At 40.4% G+C, this 17,872-nt stretch overlaps 1 protein-coding gene and 1 long non-coding RNA gene across 3 annotated transcripts; one reads left to right on the top strand and one right to left on the bottom strand.

Moving 5' to 3' along the window:
* The first annotated feature begins 9,925 nt into the window (after positions 1-9,925).
* On the top strand, positions 9,926-14,037 carry LOC126631095 (glutamate receptor 2.7-like). Its single transcript, XM_050301259.1, has 5 exons — positions 9,926-10,390; positions 10,782-12,127; positions 12,204-12,516; positions 12,655-13,061; positions 13,295-14,037. Exons 1-5 carry the CDS (start codon positions 10,114-10,116, stop codon positions 13,844-13,846), a joined length of 2,895 nt encoding a protein of 964 aa, XP_050157216.1. The 5' UTR covers positions 9,926-10,113; the 3' UTR covers positions 13,847-14,037.
* Positions 14,038-14,088: 51 nt separating this feature from the next.
* LOC126631101 (uncharacterized) lies at positions 14,089-17,623 on the bottom strand. 2 transcript variants are annotated; one of them, XR_007626235.1, is made up of 5 exons: positions 17,196-17,623; positions 15,436-16,190; positions 15,095-15,201; positions 14,759-14,822; positions 14,089-14,403 (listed from the first exon to the last, which is right to left on the bottom strand). It is a non-coding gene; the product is annotated as an uncharacterized LOC126631101 (long non-coding RNA). The 2 variants fall into 2 exon arrangements; XR_007626234.1 differs by having other exon boundaries at positions 15,436-17,623.
* Positions 17,624-17,872: the final 249 nt, after the last annotated feature.

The raw sequence follows: 17,872 nt of genomic DNA, 5'->3' as shown, positions 1-17,872 counted from the left end.
AGGGGTAGTAGCGCTTCAAGAATCTACCATTGATGGGGCCGATCTTTAAGCCGTCTTCTGCTATGATTAAGTAGGCGTCATTGGTGTAGAATTCTTGTGTTACGTATGGTCCATCCCATTTTGACGTAAACTTGCTCTTTGTCTTGTGAGTTGTGATGATAGGCCTACGCAATGAAAAGACGAGATCTCCCATTTGAAAAGAACGAGGGAGAACTTTCTTGTTGAAGGCCTTGGAGAGTCGTGCTTGATAACACTCAAAGTGTTGCTGGGCTTTGAGTATTTTCTCATCCAGCGCTTCCAGCTTTTGAAGGCGCAACTTTGCATTCTCTTCGTCAGTCAAGCCTTCTTGTATAGCCATCCTTAGCGAGGGGATTTGACTTTCGAGCGGTAAAACAACTTCCACACCATATACGAGAGAATAAGGTGTAGCTTGGGTAGGCGTTCTATATGTCGTCCTGTATGCTCAAAGTGTTTCGCCTATTCTTTCATGCCAGACTTTCTTTGTTTTGCCGATTACCTTCTTCAAGAGGTTGCACAATGTCTTGTTGAATGCTTCTGCAAGACCGTTGGCCGGAGCATGATAATGGAGGATTTTTGCTGCTTGAACTTGTATTTCTTGCAAAGCTCGTCCACGAGTCGGTTGGAGAACTGTTTTCCGTTGTCAGTGACAATGTAGCGAGGCACACCATATCAGTGGATGATATGTTCCTTGATGAAACAGACGACAGTTTCCTTCTTGACTTCCTTCAAGGGTATAGCTTCAGCCCATTTGGAGAAGTAATCTGTTGCAGCCAGGATGTAAGCTTCTCCTGCAGATGACTTTGGCGCAATTGGTCCTACGACATCCAATCCCTATACATCGAATGGCCATGAAGCAGCTGTGGGGTGTAATGGTTCAGGCGGCTAATGTATGAAGTTAGCGTGAAATTAGCAAGCTTGGCACCTTTTGGCGTGTTCTAGGCAGTCCTTTACCATGCTTGGCCAGTAGTAACCCATTCTTTTGAGCTGGAAATGAAGCTTCGGTCCGGACTGATGCACCCTACATATTCCTGAGTGTGCTTCTTCCATGGCTTGATTGGCTTCTTCCTCGCCTAGGCATCTCAGAAGTACTCCTTCAAAAGATCGTCGGTAGAGTGTCTCTTTGTAATAGAGGAAGCGATGTGCTCGTCGACGTACTTCAGAGCGGTGTTTTGGATCATCTGGAAGTATTTCATGCTCCAAGTAGTTGATCAGAGGCTTTCTCCATTCTTCAACGTTGACCAGAAGTATTAAAATAACATTTGTATCACTCAGTACCATTTCAATGACAAGCAGGATTACCCATCTTTGGCAGACTGGCACGTTTGTAGCTTCGTCTTCTCCTAATGTCATGCTCGAGGCTAGGTTAGCGAGAGCGTCTGCCATTTGATTCTCTTTTCTTGGCACGTGTTCTAGTGTTACGACCTCAAACCTTTGTAGCAATTGTGTTGCCAGCCGGAAGTATGGGACGAGATCATATTTCCTCACCTCATATTCAATCAGGAGTTTATTGATTATGAGTTTTGAGTCGCCATATATCTCAAGGGCTGTGATTTACATCTTGATCGCCATTTGGAGCCCAATGATCAGTGCTTGGTACTCAGCGATGTTGTTGGAGCATAATTCGCTTAGTTGGAATGAATAAGGTATTATTTGCCTTTGTGGCGACATGAATACTACTCATGCCCCCGCTTCGTCTGCTCATGCAGATCCGTCGAAGAACATCGTCCATGTAGGGAATATGTCGATGTAGAACACCTTCTCGCCAGGTAAGTCGTCTGAGATTTTCCAATCGGTTGGGATTTGATGGTCGGTAAGGAAGTTTGTTAGCGCTTATCCCTTGACAGCTTTAGCTGGGACGTAGATGATCTCGTATTGATTGAGAAGCAATACCCATTTAGCTAGTCGCCATGTCAAAACTGGCTTGGACATGACGTATTTGACCGGGTCAGCTTTAGCAACCAAGTGGATGGTGTAAGCATGCATGTAATGTCTGAGCTTCTGGATGGCAATAGAGCGTTCGACTGAGGTAATAGAGCGCTTCTTCTTTCTGGGATTCGTTTTCCTGTGCCAAGAGTGCTCCAACTGAACTTTCCTGAGCAGCGATGTACAATATGAGTGGTTTCGCTGGTACAGGTGCCCCCAGGACAGGTGGACTTGATAAATACTTCTTTACGTTTTCAAAAGCATTGTTGCATGCTTTATCCTATACGAATGGAACATCTTTCTTCATGAGTCGACTGAACGGTTGACAACGCCCTGCAAGGTTGGAGATGAAGCGTCTGATGCAGGCTAGCCGTCCTTATAGACTTTTCAACTCGTGCAGGTTTCTTAGCTCGGGCATGCTTTGAATGGCCTTGATCTTTGATTGGTCCACTTCAATGCTACGATGCTTAACAATGAAACCAAGGAACTTTCCAGATGTGACGCCAAATGCACACTTTAACGGGTTCATCTTGAGGTTGTATTTTTGCAACCTTTCGAACACTACTCATAAATCCTTCAAGTGATCTGATCTTTTCTTTGTCTTGACCACCACATCATCTACATAGCATTCTACATTCTTGTGTAGCATGTCATTGAAGATCTTCTGCATTGCGCGTTGATATGTAGTTCCAGCATTCTTCAGACCAAAGGGCATCACCTTGTAGCAATAGATACCTTTCAGAGTGTGGAAAGCTGTTAGTTCCTCATCTTCAAGAGCCATACGAATTTGATTGTATCCAGAAAAGTCGTCCATGAATGATAGTGCCTCATGGCCAGTGGTCGCATCCACCATGATTTCAATGATTGGCAAGGGGAAGTGATCATTTGGGCAAGCATCATTGAGGTCTCGGAAGTCTACGCAAACACGTATTTGTCCAGATTTCTTAACGACTATGACGATGTTGGAGATCCACTTGGGGTATTGCACCTCTCGAATGAAGCCTGCTTTGATCAACTTGTCAATCTCGGCCTCAATTTGTGGGATGAGCTCGGATCGATAGCGTCTTTGAGTTTGCTTTATTGGTTGCGTTCCAGGTTTGACTGCAAGACGATGCACAGCAATGATAGGGTCGAGCCAGGGCATTTCCTTGTAGGTCCAAACAAAGACGTCCTTGTACTCTAATAGCAGCTGGTAATACTTCTCTATCTCGTCTGCACTTAGTAATGCACTCACGAAGATCGACTTTGGTTCCTCACTTGTGCCTAAGTTGAGTTCTTTGAGATCGTCAACTGTGGCTTGGCCCCCATCTTCGAGTTGTGACGGCGCTGCAATGACATCTTCCTCGAGGATTTCATCTTCTTCACCTTCTTGGATTATGATGTGGAAGACGTCTTAGGCCTCTTCTTCGGTGTTGACATTTCGAGCTTGTTGGCATGAAGATTGTCCAGTATGGATGATGGTGCGCCTTTTCACTTTCAGTGATCCAACTGTGTTAACCTCCAAAATTGCTTAGCGCTTCATTCTTGAAGAAATGGAACTTCGAACGTCATCCTTTTCTGCCAGACGATCGATCTTTTCTACTTCTGGTGTCGTCTTTCTCCTTCTGAAAGGCTCTTTGTCTTCTTCAAGTCTTTCCATAACTGACTGTCGTGGAGGAAAGCTAGTCGTATTGCTTTGCTTCTTAGGTTTTGACAACCTTTTGAAAACAGAGCTTCGAGATGCTGACGTGTTAAGACTTTTGAAGACAAAAGTTCTATTTTGACCGCCAATGAGTTTAGGTGCCGAAACTCTAGGCCTTGAACGATTCATTCTATCGAATACTGATGTCGGGGGGGCAGGTTAAGGCTCATCTTTATATTGTATAACGCTCACGCTGATGTGTTGAGCGCTAGCATTTTTTGCTTTGCTAGAGATCTTCACCGGCGCATTTGGTGTGAAGCCAACTCTAGCTTTGTTGTTGTTGACCCCGTAACCATGTTCCTCCAACTTCTTCTGAGTTTTAGTGTGATCACGTTCGTTGTCTTTGACGGTGTTCAAATCATTTTTTCCCAAATGTGCAGAGGAGGTGAAGTTGTACCCAGCTTTCGACATGAGTTTGTAGGCATTTGGATCAAAACCTTCTTCGCTCCTCTTGGTTGGGAGAAAACTTGGTTCTACCCCCTTTGGCAGGCCTTTTATGAAGCCTTGCGATGGTCTTACAACCTTAGTGTCACCTAGCTGTGTCAGAGGTAAAACTGCATTTGTTTTGAGCAACTTTACATTATCCATGTGCCGCTGTGCATCAGTTTTGCTTGCTGCAGTTTCAAACGGGGATTGACCATTCTTTCTTCTCGACGTCGGGATGTATCGGAAAACAAGTATGTTTGGTCTATTTGAGGGCGTCCTACTCCCTCTGGTTGTTGCAGGTTTAGCAAGCTCATCGTCGTTTTTGCTTGAAGATGGCATAGCTTGTTCTTCTTGCTTCTTGGGCACGGTTTGCCACTCCTGCTTCTTAGGTGTTGCTTTGCCCATGGATTTGATCTCTTTTGAAAAAGTTTCGGGCACCATGTCTTCATCCATGTAGAACTTGGCGTCTGCGAAATGTGATTCGACTTCGGTGAATGGCTTGGTGTCGCCATAGATCACCTTCACTCTTTCTCGGTAAAATTTGAAGCATTGGTGCAAGGTGGACGGTACTACTCCATTCGCATGGATCCAAGGCCTTCCTAAGAGCAAACCGTAGGAAGTTCTTGCATCAATCACGTGGAATATTGTGCTTGACTTGAGTTCACCAATGGTCATCTCCACTCGGATCATGCCCATCGATCTTTGTCCTCCTTGGTTAAAACCTTGGATTAGTATACAGCTTAGGGATAGTTCATCCACCTTGACGCCGATTGTGGTCATTGTTGACTTTAGCATGATATTTATGGCTGATCCACCATCCACAAGCATGCGGCTGACTTTGTGCTCCCTTACGTACCCAGAGACAAAGAGAGGTCGGTTGTGAGGCTTGGATCCTAGCAGCAAGTCTTCGTCGGTGAAGTGGATTACATCATCGGCGGTACAGCATGTGGCACATTCATGTGGCCGAAGCTTCAAGCCTTCGTTCTTGCTTTCTTGCACTTCATGGTCATCGGAACTTGCCAAGACCGCTGTCAGTGCTCTTCGCATCTTCTTTGGCAACCGGAGCGCTCCTTCGATGCTAAAGTGTGTTGATAGACCTTTTTCAGTTGTAAGAGTATTTTCCCCTTCAGTGGTGACAACTTTGCCTTTTAAGGGTTCTTCCATTTCTACTTCGACCATGTAACATGCAGTGATAGTGCACTATTGGAAGAAGTCCTCCGGGAAGTATTCGTGCAAGGAGACGGGAATACATGGCTCTTGCTCCATAGGTTCCCCAGCATATGTTGGCTTAACAGCTCTTATGTTTCTTTTAGGCTTCCTATTGTTGCGGCGGCGGTGTTTTCTCGCTTGCTCCCCCTTTGGCCTTATAGCTTGTGGTCTTGGCTTCCTCGTCTTCTTATAGGTCACCAATGTCCACCCTTCTTCATTATCGATAGGTGCATCCTGGTCGTTTGCCCCCAATGATGGTTGTGCAGAAGGTGCCGTGTAGCTTGTGCATTGATAGGAATGGTCAGGCATTTCTTGAAGATGCACGGGATCAAAGGATCTGAACACGATCGTGGTGGTGTGTGTTGCGGCTGTGTCTTCTAGGTCGAGCTAAATCCGCCCTTGCTATACCAACTTCATGATGAGTTCTTTTAGGATGAAACACTTGCCCACATGATGACCTACAATACGATGGTACTTGCAGTACTTGGGATCGTTAATGCAATTCATCTCTTCGAGGCGTTTGCATTCAAGCAACTCAATCACCTTCTTCTCCAGCAGGTCGTCCAGCATTGCGTCCATGTCGGAGTCCGGAAAAGGGTATACCTTCTACTCCAGTTCCCTCAAGGTGTTTTTGTACCTATCTTGGGTGTGGGAATACTCACTTCTTTTTATCTCCTTTGCTTTGTTATTGGAGGAGATTTTGACGGGTGCAGACAAGATCTTGATAAGGGTGGTATTGGTGGTAAAAGCTTCCTTGGTGGGCTTTTTTCCATGATTGTCTGCTCTTGAAGTAAACACCTTATCCCTTTTGAAATCGGTGATTGGCTCCTTCTTTCCATGGTGGGCGATGCTCAGCTCCATGTCGTGGGCACAGGTGGCTAATTCTTCAAAAATCTGTGGTTTGATACCTTGAAGGATGTATTGTAAACCCCATTGCATGCCCTAGATGAACATCTCGATTGAAGAAATCTCAAAGAGCCTGTCCTTACAGTCGAGGCTTAGATTACGCCATCGGTTAATGTAGTCCATGACTGGTTCTTCCTTCCATTACTTCGTGCTCGTCAGCTCTAGCATGCTTACAGTGCGACGGGTACTATAGAAGCGGTTGAGGAATTCCCTTTCCAACTGTTCCCAACTGTTGATGGACTCGGGCTCCAAGTCCGTGTACCACTCAAAGGCGTTTCCTTTTAACGAGCGCACAAACTGCTTGGCGAGGTAATCTCCCTCCATCCCTGCATTGTTGCAGGTTTTGACGAAGTGTGCGACATGTTACTTTGGGTTTCCCTTTCCGTCAAATTGCATAAACTTCGACGGTTGATAGCCCCTCGACATCCTTAAGGCGTCGATCTTCTTGGAGTAGGGCTTCGGGTACAACGTGGAGGCATGAGAGCTCCCTTCGTATTGTGCCTTGATGGTGTTGGTGATCATCTCTTGCAGCTGCTGGATAGAAAGAGATCCCATGAATACCGCTGCTTGGTCTGGCTCCGGCTTCACATTGATTTTCTTCACCGAAGGCTCCTCTTCTTCGCTAGCTCCTCTCTTTAGTGGATCATCATCTGGGTCGGTTTTCTCGCCTTTCTGCGCCTCCAGTCGGTTGACTAGTGCTGCAATTTGCAAGTCTTTTTCTTCAACAATTCGGGTTAGCCTTGCGATTGTTTCATTCATTTGAGCCAGCTGCTCATCGATTGAAGTTACCCCAGTGGTCATGACTTGCATGGCTGAATTGCCGCTTGAATCGGCATTGGAGAGCATGGATTCGAAGTATTTCCTTGGGCTTTCCCCCCTTGGTGCCCTTAGTGAGGCTAAGGTGATCACAGGCTCGTGCCTTGGGTGCTCTTATTCCCTTGGCAGAGTTGATGCAGAGGTGAAAAAGGCGGCAGAAGTAGCTCTTGCCTTGCTTCGAGTCGTGATGTCCAAAGTGACACCACTTGTGACGAGGACGCTCTTGTTCTTTGCGCCGGTTGCAGGAACAGTTTGAGTCTTCCTTGATGCCATTAATTTTGGAAGTGTGCTTGAATTTCTTGAACGGAGAAAGAAATGAGAGGTAGAGATGGTCCCACTGGGCGTGCCAAATTTGTAAACACAAAAAATTTCTGAAACGAAAGAGACAAGAACAAATGCGCACAAAATAATATTTTGTATTTGATGATTTTGGGTTACAATCTCTCTATAACTTGATCATCTGATTCGATCTCCGTAAGGTGGGTATTTGTGGATGTGCGATTGATCCAAGGGCCGTCGAGGCTTGATCTTGGATGAACGGTTGAAAGTTTCTTCAAGGGCTGTTGAGGCTTGATCTTGAATGACGGTGATGAACTGATTTTCAAGGGCTTTTGGGCTTGATCTTGAAGAACAGTGATTAAGGGATCTTCAAGGGCTTTTAGGCTTGATCTTAAAGGACGGTTGGATGTGTGGATTTGTTGACGTTGTTGATCCAAATGGCCGTTGGGACTTGATCTTAGGATGAACGAATGATGAATGATGAACACTTTCTTCAAGGGCCGTCGAGGCTTGATCTTGAATTGGTGGAAGTTCTTCAAGGGCCTTTGGGGCTTGATCTTGAATTGGTGGATGATTGTTGATCCAAGGGTCGTCGGGGCTTGATCTTGGAAAAATGATGAACGAAGAACGAATAACGAAGAGGGTTTTCTTGATTCTTCGAGAACCTGGATGCTTGAGAGCTTCGGAGTTTCAGAGCTTCAGAGCTTCAAGGTTTTGGTGTAATATCAATTGGTGTCCTCAAATGAATGAAATTGGCTTCTATTTATAGAATTTTCCAATGCCTAATTTTGAATATAATATTCCAGATGAAATAAGTCGTTTCTGCCAGGTGTTGACACGTGTCCTGTTTGATGACTTTTCCGACTCATTTCAATTTTTCGTCGAGTCACATGCTACGTGTAAAATTTATGTAATACATGAACGTTGAAACTTTGATTTATCGGTCAACATTTATTTACCAAAATTTCGATGTCTACAGTAACTCAAAGTCATTTACTTCTGGAACGTCCAGTAATCAATCATGATCCTGTGATTGAACCAGTTGAAGATTCGGATCCTAGGTATTAATTTTGTATCGATGTCAAGTTGATTTCTCATATTTAAATTATGTATGATGTGCTCCAAGGCTATGTTTGGATCACTACTTATGGGATCGCTAATCATTTAAAGTTGATGAACTCATCGGTCAAAATTTCCATGCAAGGTGTATTAGGTGTACAAATTTATGTTGCAAGAAAAATTGAGAAGTATAAGTGGAGAATTGTCCTGATATTTAAAGTTTTTCTCTTCAGATGTAACATAGCTATCACTTTTTTAAATGACCGTATCTTATGCATGAAAGTGATAGGATATTAATAAAGTGGAACTGTAAATTCTTCGACAATTTTCACTTTTATCATTTTCAAATATTTGAAAACTTTCAAGAGACATTCATGGTTTACAAATGACGATAGTCTAGACTAATGACCGTGGCAAGACCATGACTACAATAACGCAGAATTCTATATCAGATTTTTAATTATTTGCTTTCTGCAGCCACTATCCATTTCAGAATGAATTGTTTGTTATATAATTCCAAATTTCGATACATGTTTTGAAGAGTTAATTTGAACTCTAAATTTAAAGTCCTCCGTTTTTATTTGTGCAAGTTTTTTTTTTTTTAGTTCAAACGATATTCTACAATAATCTACACTAAAGAGAGAGGGGGAAAGGTTAGAAATCAGAACGCAGTGAGTTAAAGAGGAAAATCCTAACCACCAGAGCTATCCACCACTTAAATTCCAAGTTAATTATCCAAAACCCTCATGTTGTACCATTGTTGAATACCTAACAATGGCATATATCTTGTACTATTGTAAAAAGAAAAAATATTCATTTAATTATGATAGCATCAATCATACACGCATTCATAATTAATTTACATAATTTAGTGCTTATGTTGTTAGTTATGTGAAGTGTTTAATTTGTTATTTATCTTTTACTTTTTTCTGGATGATGGCTTTGGCACCTTGGAGTTGGGATCTCTTCCCTTTTTATGGTTCTTGCAAGACTCCTCTCGCTTGTTAGTTGTTGCTTCTTTTTGTTTTATTGCGTTCTCATCTGCCAAAGATTGAGCATATCATTTTATCAATATATTATCCTTTACTTAACTTGTCACTACGACGCTCACTATTATGTAGTATTACTAATTCATGTCATAAATTTTAAGGCGCTGCACCGAATACAAAAGTGAGCGCTCCACCACACACTAGGTGAGCAAATATCTGTACTATTTTTGTTTTTTTTTCCACATGCAATTATAAATGCATCTTTGATTTGTCAAAGCTAGACTTGGACAATGTAATGAGACAAAGATTACCTTTGAATTTTCAACTTTTAGAGACATCTACCACCATTGACAATCTGACATTGACTCGCTGAATGAGGACAGCAAACTTAAACGTATTTTGAAGAATGAAGATTCTTTTCGGATTTTCTTTGTTATGATTCTGAAAATTTTCAAATTATGTCTATTTATCGTATATGTTACGACTAATTTTTATCAAGTATTGTTTATGTTTAATTTTAAATAAAAATATTTTAAATAATTGTTAATTGTACCATGTAAAATAAACTAACACGATTTGGAATCATAAGATCCGGATCCGAAAAGGATCCTCATTATTTTTTAGAGATGCTGATAGCATGAAATTACATGCTCCTTTTACTTGTACTAATTTATGTAATCAACAATTAATTAACCCAGTTTAGAGCTTCAAATCTACAGTTTCTAAGTCTATATAAATGTAGACTCTATTTTCTTGAAGTCATGAATTGCAAAGCTTGAAAATTTTCCCAAAAAAAAATTGCAAATGGCCAAGAAAGGTAGCTGCAGCAGCTACCTTTTTGCTCCGTTCTTCTTGTTCTTATTTTCTAAGACTACTTTCCTGGCCATGGCACAAGACAATAAGACTACCCCATTTCATGTGGGTCTGGTTCTTGACTTTGATGCCTGGCATGGGAAGTTGGAGCTGAGCTGCATCGAAATCGCCCTATCCGATTTCTATGCCTCTAACTCTAACTACAAAACCAGGCTTGTTCTGCACAAAAGGAACTCCCCTTTAGATGTTGTTGCCACAGCTTCTGCAGGTAATTCTATCTCTTTTATCTTTGTTCATGTTTTGTTTTTGCTCCTTCCAATTAATCCCCCTCTGTTGAGAGCCTTTCATAATAGTTTAAATGATTTTTGTGCTTATCTAGTTTATTGTTCATCGATTTTGATTTAGACACTCACGTTCTAGCATTAACCCATTTATGTACTCCATTAGTTTTGAAAGTATAAATCTCATGTCAGGGGAATAATAGCCTTGCATAATAGTTTAAGAAATCTTGGGCATCTCATGTTCATTGTCAATGAGTTTTGAGTTGGACGGTCACATTCTAACAAGTACCCGTGAAGTTTTGAATACTCAACTCGTTTTCGGAACGTGAATCCCACTTGGGGGAGATTGATTTAACATTTTCTTGTTTGAATGAATAGCTCTAGACCTGATAAAGAATGTTCAAGTGCAAGCAATCATAGGGCCCACATCATCAATGCAGGCCAACTTCCTAATCAACCTTGGACAGAAAGCCCAAGTCCCCATAATCTCTTACTCAGCAACAAGCCCATCTCTCACTTCAATCAGAAGTACATATTTCATCAGAGCTGCACAAAATGGTTCATCCCAAGTGAAAGCCATTAGTGCTATCATCCAAGCCTTTGGTTGGAGAGAAGTTGTGCCTATCTATGTCCAAAACGAGTATGGGGAAGGAGTCATACCTTACCTCTCTGATGCCTTGCAAGAAGTTGATGCTCGAATCCCCTACCGAACTGTCATTTCTCCAACTGCTACTGATGACCAAATTGCTACTGAGCTTTACAAGTTGAAGGAAATGCAAACTCAGGTCTTCATCCTGCACATGTTACCATCTCTCGGTTTGCGAATTTTCAACAAGGCAAAGGAGATCGGCATGATGGAGGCAGGGTATGCTTGGATAATGACTGATGGGATGACCAACAGGTTTAGTTCCATAGATTCCTCTGGCGTAGAAAATATGCAAGGGGTTTTGGGTATAAAAACTTATTACCCGAATTCAAAAAAGCTTGAGAGTTTTCGAGTTAGATGGAAGAGGAAATTTCAACAAGACAATCCAACTGTCCAGGATGTTAAACTGGATGTGTTCGGATTGTGGGCGTATGATGTTGCTTGGGCACTAGCCATGGCTGCTGAGAAAGTTGGGGCTAAAAACTTCAGCTTCGGAAAGGCGAATACTTCTGGAAACTCTAGTAATACTGATCTAGAAAGATTTGGGGTCTCACAAAATGGTCCTCAGCTTGTCAAAGAACTAGCAGGTACAAATTTTAAAGGCATTTCAGGAGATTTCAATCTTTTCAATGGCCAATTACAATCATCAACTTTTGAGATCGTTAATGTGTTTGGAAGTGGGGAAAAACCGATTGGATTTTGGACACCCCAAAATGGTCTTCAAAGAAACTTAAATTTGAAAAAAACAAGCAAATATTCTATTTCCAATGCTAGTCTTGGATCTATTATATGGCCTGGAGACACCACATCTGCTCCAAAGGGTTGGCAGATTCCTACACTTGACACGAAGCTGCGAATTCTAGTCCCGGTCAAGCAAGGGTTTTTGGAATTTGTAAATGTCACACATGATCCTAGAACCAACACAACCACGGTCAATGGTGGATATTGCATAAGCGTCTTCGAATCTGTAATAAAATTGCTACCCTACGCTGTTCCTTATGAGCTTATTCCCTATGCAAGGCCTGATGGTTCGGCTGCTGGCAATTACAATGACTTGGTCAATGAAGTGTATCTCAAGGTAAGAGTCTTTTTTCCCTAATCTAACAAACTTATCTTGATTTCGTAACTGACATGGTAACATTTTTTCTTGATAGAAATATGATGCGGCAGTGGGGGATATCACCATTAGAGCAAACAGATCCTTATATGTGGACTTCACGTTGCCGTACACAGAATCTGGTGTGTCCATGATTGTGCCTATCAAAGACAACAAAAGCAAGAATGCTTGGGTGTTCTTGAAGCCTTTGACATGGGAGCTTTGGGTAACGACCGGTTGTTTTTTCATATTCATTGGTTTCGTTGTTTGGGTTCTTGAACATCGGATCAACGAAGACTTTCGGGGGCCTCCACATCACCAAATCGGTACAAGTTTTTGGTTCTCATTCTCAACCATGGTTTTCGCACACAGTAAGTTCGCTCGTCTTAATTTACTCTCCAAAGAAACTGTGCAAATTTAATGTTTTCCATTGTAAGGTATCCCTCAAACTTATAACATCCATGACTCATTGCTCTCCACTTCTTTGTGTTTTGAAATTTTCGTTACAGGGGAGCGAGTAGTGAGCAACTTGGCTCGATTCGTGGTTATAATCTGGTGCTTTATGGTCCTCATCCTGACCCAAAGTTATACTGCAAGTTTGACATCTCTGTTAACAGTTCAACAGCTCCAACCAACTGTTACTGATGTTAACTTGCTCCTCAAGAATAGGGACTATGTTGCCTACCTATCAGGTTCTTTTGTTCTCGGGATTCTGAAACAACTAGGGTTTCAAGATGACAGGCTTGTGACCTATGATACCCCTGAAGAGTTGCATCAACTTTTTCAAAACGGGAGTAATAAGCATGGCATCTCGGCAGCTTTCGACGAGACACCATATATGAAACTATTTCTTGCAAAGTATTGCTCGAAATACACCATGATTGAGCCGACATTTAAAGCTGATGGTTTTGCCTTTGTAAGTTCACCTACTTTCGCTCCTTTGTCTCTGTCATGTTTAAATGTCTGTTTTCTCATGTCATGTGGGATTATTTTGTATCCTTTCAATTGAGAGTGTGAGTTTCGAGTCGGAGGATTAAAGCGTTGCATAAGTTTAATTATCCTTGGCTTATACTTAACTCCTCGAGAAGAATTACTATAAATATATTCCTAATACCATCTTTTGACACTTTTACTTTGTGACTTGTGTAGGTCTTCCCGAATGGTTCGCCTCTTGCTCGTGACGTTTCGAGGGCAATCCTAAACGTGACCGAGGGAAACAAAATGAAGGAGATTGAGAAGATGTTGTTCAACAATCAAGCAAGTTGTGCAGACCCTAACAACGATGTCTCTCCCAACAGTCTCAGCCTTGAAAGCTTTTGGGGCCTCTTTCTCATAGTCGGTGTTGCTTCAACATTAGCTCTGCTCATATTTGCTGCCATGTTCTTGTACGAACACAAGGACATCTTCTCGCAACTCGATCCAGAAGCCTCATTGTGGCGAAAATTTTGTGTCATGCTAAGAATTTACGACAAAAAGGACTTAAATTCGTTTACTTTTAAGAAGGGTGAACTGAACACCTTCCCGCCAAGTCCATCAGTCTACTCAAACAACACTGAATTGCACAATGTTTTCGAGGAACAGATAGGAACACCTTCTACTGAGCATGGTGGTTTCAGTCACAGTGATTGTTCGCCAATTGGAAGAGAGATGGAATTAGCCATTGAAATTACTGAGAGGCCAAGACCTCATGAGATTGCCTGATAGAATTTTTACCATTTGCAAAAGTAGGAATAAAAATGTTTAAAACTACTTGTAAGAGAATAAAGTAGTTGTAATCACTACAACAAAAATGGTCACGCGCATGATGAATTATTTGTGCCCTTTGAGGCCAAAAAGCACCAACAATTGTGCTCATAGACCAATAGTAACAATGCAGCAACTAAATTTGTATATGTGCCCTCTATGGGCGTCACCATTTGCCAAAGGGCACAATATGGTCTTTACTGCCCAAAAAGTTCAGCACAAATAAGGGTTTTCTGTGCCTCTTTTCTGACACCCATGTCAGATGACTTTTTCGTTAGCACAAGTTTGTTATTGTGCCCAATAGGATAAATATATTTTTAAAAAAATTCAAATAGTAATACCATCAATAAGAAATTATTCATACAGATAATGAAAATAATTCCTAATACATTTTTTATTCCATGAAAAACTATTAACTAAATCTAAGAACCTAACAAATACCATTACTCTCGAGTTCCTCGCATGCCAGACAACCCTTAACCACCGCAAACAACCTTCAGCTCCTGCTCCAGCCTCTGAAAATGAACATGAGTAATAAATCTATCGAGTAGTAAAAGCAGCGATGCTGATGCATTGCTATTTTCTTTTCAAAGACTATGTAGCAAAGTTTCGACAGAAACGCCAACCAAAATACATAAATGTTAATCAATCATTGCCTAAATACACATACCGTAAACTTTAACGATTTCTTATGTAAGAGAGTAGCTAAATAGCAAGTTGTTATACTAGTCCTAATTATAATAGTAGAAAGATATACTCTTCGCATCATAATGCAACAACCAGCCAAATTGAGGAAAAGGTCAAAGAATAAGTAAAAAAACAAATAACCCGGCAAGGACAAGCTAATAAATAAGTTTTATGAAATCTAACCTGCTAATAATCAAGTAGTTTTCAGCTTTTGATAATGTCTTTCGTGCTTCCACTCGGTAGGGAACTATACAACAATATGAAAAATCATTATAATTTATCAATCCATTATAAGTCGGAAGAGAGGAAAGGTAACTTATCAATTCTAATACCAAAAAAAAAAAAAAAAACATGTAGTTACTCTCCAATGGAATAACCAGACAAGAGGAATAACCAATGGGAAATAATAATGCACTTAGTGTAGCGTATACAGAAAGAACAATCTTTTAATCCAATACAACAGAGGAGAAAACATATGCCCTTAAAAGAATAACATTTACCAGAAGGTGAAAACCTAACCTGTTCTGGGATGGAAAAATCTGAATTTCAGCGTAGTCCCAAGATGCACTAGCATCAATTTCCCCTCCATTTTCAATGCGCTTAAAACTGGACCCAAGCAGAGCAACCTGTATGGGAAAAGAGGGAAACAAAGTTTAGGTAAAAAAAATTCAGCATTTGAATATACAGATTTACAAAAATTTAGCACTTAAACAAACTAAAAGCCTGCGAATTCAGTGTAGTAGATACACATACATACATACAAACATACATATACATATAAATATAAATTCAAAGATAAAGAAAAACCAAACAATTTACAAGAGCAAAGAAAATGAAAGGATAAAGAATGAAAGACATACCTCTATCATCTGTGGGAGGACTCATATTTGCTTTAGGGGCCTTTCCACCACCTGCTTAAAGATGATTCTTATATAACAACTCCACCGTCTAAAACAACCAACAATGGAAGTAGAAGATTAATAGGGGAAACTACAAGTACTCCTCATAAAAAATACATTTACAAGTGTTCAAGATAAAAAAACAAACAAAATTTCTGAGATTTTCCATAAAGCAGTTCACACAACCAACAAGAGGGGAAACTACCACATATTTCCAGTGATGTTCAAGGACCAAAAAACTTTCAAACATTAAAAACTTAAAAATGCATTACCAGGTTGTTCAGTCCCATAAGACTTTGCACAAGGTTACATGGCTAGTTGGATTCGTTATAGATAAATATTATCATCTTCATTTTGATTCCAGTATTCAAGCACAAAGACTAGAGAAGTTTTTATCCTTTAAGGTTATGTAACAGACCAAAGAAATTGACCAACTGGAATTACCGCTATTGACAGTAACCATGGCAAAAACCTATTGAAACCGACTGACATAACCCTTAGCTTGATGTTAGTAAATAAAAGACCCACTCGGCTAACAGACTACAATATTCATTAGATACACAATCATTATATAGTCATCAAAACAAATATATTCAAATTCAAAACCATTCCCACAATCAGTCGAAAATGACACAAAAAAACAGAGTTAATTAAAATCAATACCTAGAAGTTCCAGATCTGCCATGGAGTCAGGCTACCTCAACATCTTTCAGAACCTGCAAATTCAAAATGTCTTAATCAAATATATAAAAAGAAAAATCAGGTAAGCAAATACAATAGCTTTGAAAGTTAATATCATAATCCCATGTTTGTTGCAGAAGCCCTTTGCAAGGTTTGTGCTTTCTTGTGCTTCTTTGGATAATGACGTAGAGAAGTTCTTGTCGGGGAAATTTTAGTTGGAAGCTAGTTGGAAATTAATAGGCATCATATCAAGCAATTTGACTAGAGCATACAAAAGCTAGTTGGAAATAAAATTAACTATAAAGGGAAGATTAGGAGAAAATTTGGAAGAGACTTGAACAAATAAATCATTTGCCACTTCCAGTACCATAGCAATTTGACAACAACATATCAAAGTACTACCAGTGCCAGTTCATTTGCTTTCTAAGGAACCCCCTTCTCTTTCTAGATTGTAAGTTCATCAATACATTATACATACTACTACCAGTACCAATTCATGCTTTATTTCCTAAACTAAATTACTCTACCAGTTCAACTTCCTTAAATAATCATTGCCTACTGTACAAATACGAAAAACCACTCGTTGTACAATCAACCTGAATTGTACAAATGCGTTCATAGTGACAAGTCACAAATATGAACAATCAACGAGAAATATGAACAAATTTGAGCAAAATGGAATAACAGCCTTCCAATTAATTATTGTGCCATGAAAAAGTTGAATAACAGCTTTCCAAAGCCAAATATACCATTGGCTAAGACATTAATTAGTACATATACAACTCAATATTTGTTAATTCATAAAAATAGCCAATCACATTCCAGTATAAATTCGAAGTGATAGCAGGTCACTTTCCATTCGAAGCAAAACTGGGTATGTTTGAATCTGAACCAGATCAAATCCCCTTTTGATTATAACCCAAAAGAGAAAAACAATCATTTCCCTTGTGTTTCAAACGAACCCTAACCCTAACCCTAAAATTAATCACAAATTATTAACTAAATTAACCAATACAAGTTCTAAATTGTTACCATTTTACCTGGAACGAAGTGGAGAGGAAGGAATCGCATTATACAAGCACTAAACTGAAGGGGAATTGGGGATGAGATGAGAGTTGAGGCCGACTGATTTGTAGATTCCGTGTGAAGGAGATGGATTTGCAGAGTCTGTGAGAATGTGTGAACTCGACTGAAGACTTGAGTTGAGACCCACCGATTCGCAGCGTATGAAATTTGAAGGGAAAGGATTTGCAAATTATGTTTCTACGTGAGATGTGAACTCGACTTGAGAATTGAGATAAGAGGCGAGAGAGACAGAGAAAGCGAAATAGAAAATTTTGGGGAAAATACAGAGAGAGAGAGCCTAGGGTTAAAGAGAGGCTCGGTTTGATTGGGAAGGGGAGAGCCAGAGAGAGGAAAGGTGGAGGAATTGAGGAGAGGCTGGGTTGAAAGGGGAAACACAAAGAGGCGGAATGAATGAAATGAGGACAGAGTGAGGCGTGAAGATTGAGGAAAATGGTTTCTTATTTTGTTTAAAACATTATTTTAAACAAAGGGCACAAAAAATCTACTTTTACTTTAAATATATTAAATTATAGGACACAATTATATTTATGGTGGCATTGCAAATTAATAAAAAAATTCCATTGCTGACATTAAAGGCACAAAAGTCATGGCTATGTGCCCAATAATGTATTTGTGTCCACTTTTCTTAACA

This window comes from Malus sylvestris, chromosome 8 (genome assembly GCF_916048215.2).
Source record: "Malus sylvestris chromosome 8, drMalSylv7.2, whole genome shotgun sequence".
Classification (NCBI taxonomy): domain Eukaryota; kingdom Viridiplantae; phylum Streptophyta; class Magnoliopsida; order Rosales; family Rosaceae; genus Malus; species Malus sylvestris.
This window is presented reverse-complemented; position numbering and strand designations above follow the sequence as displayed.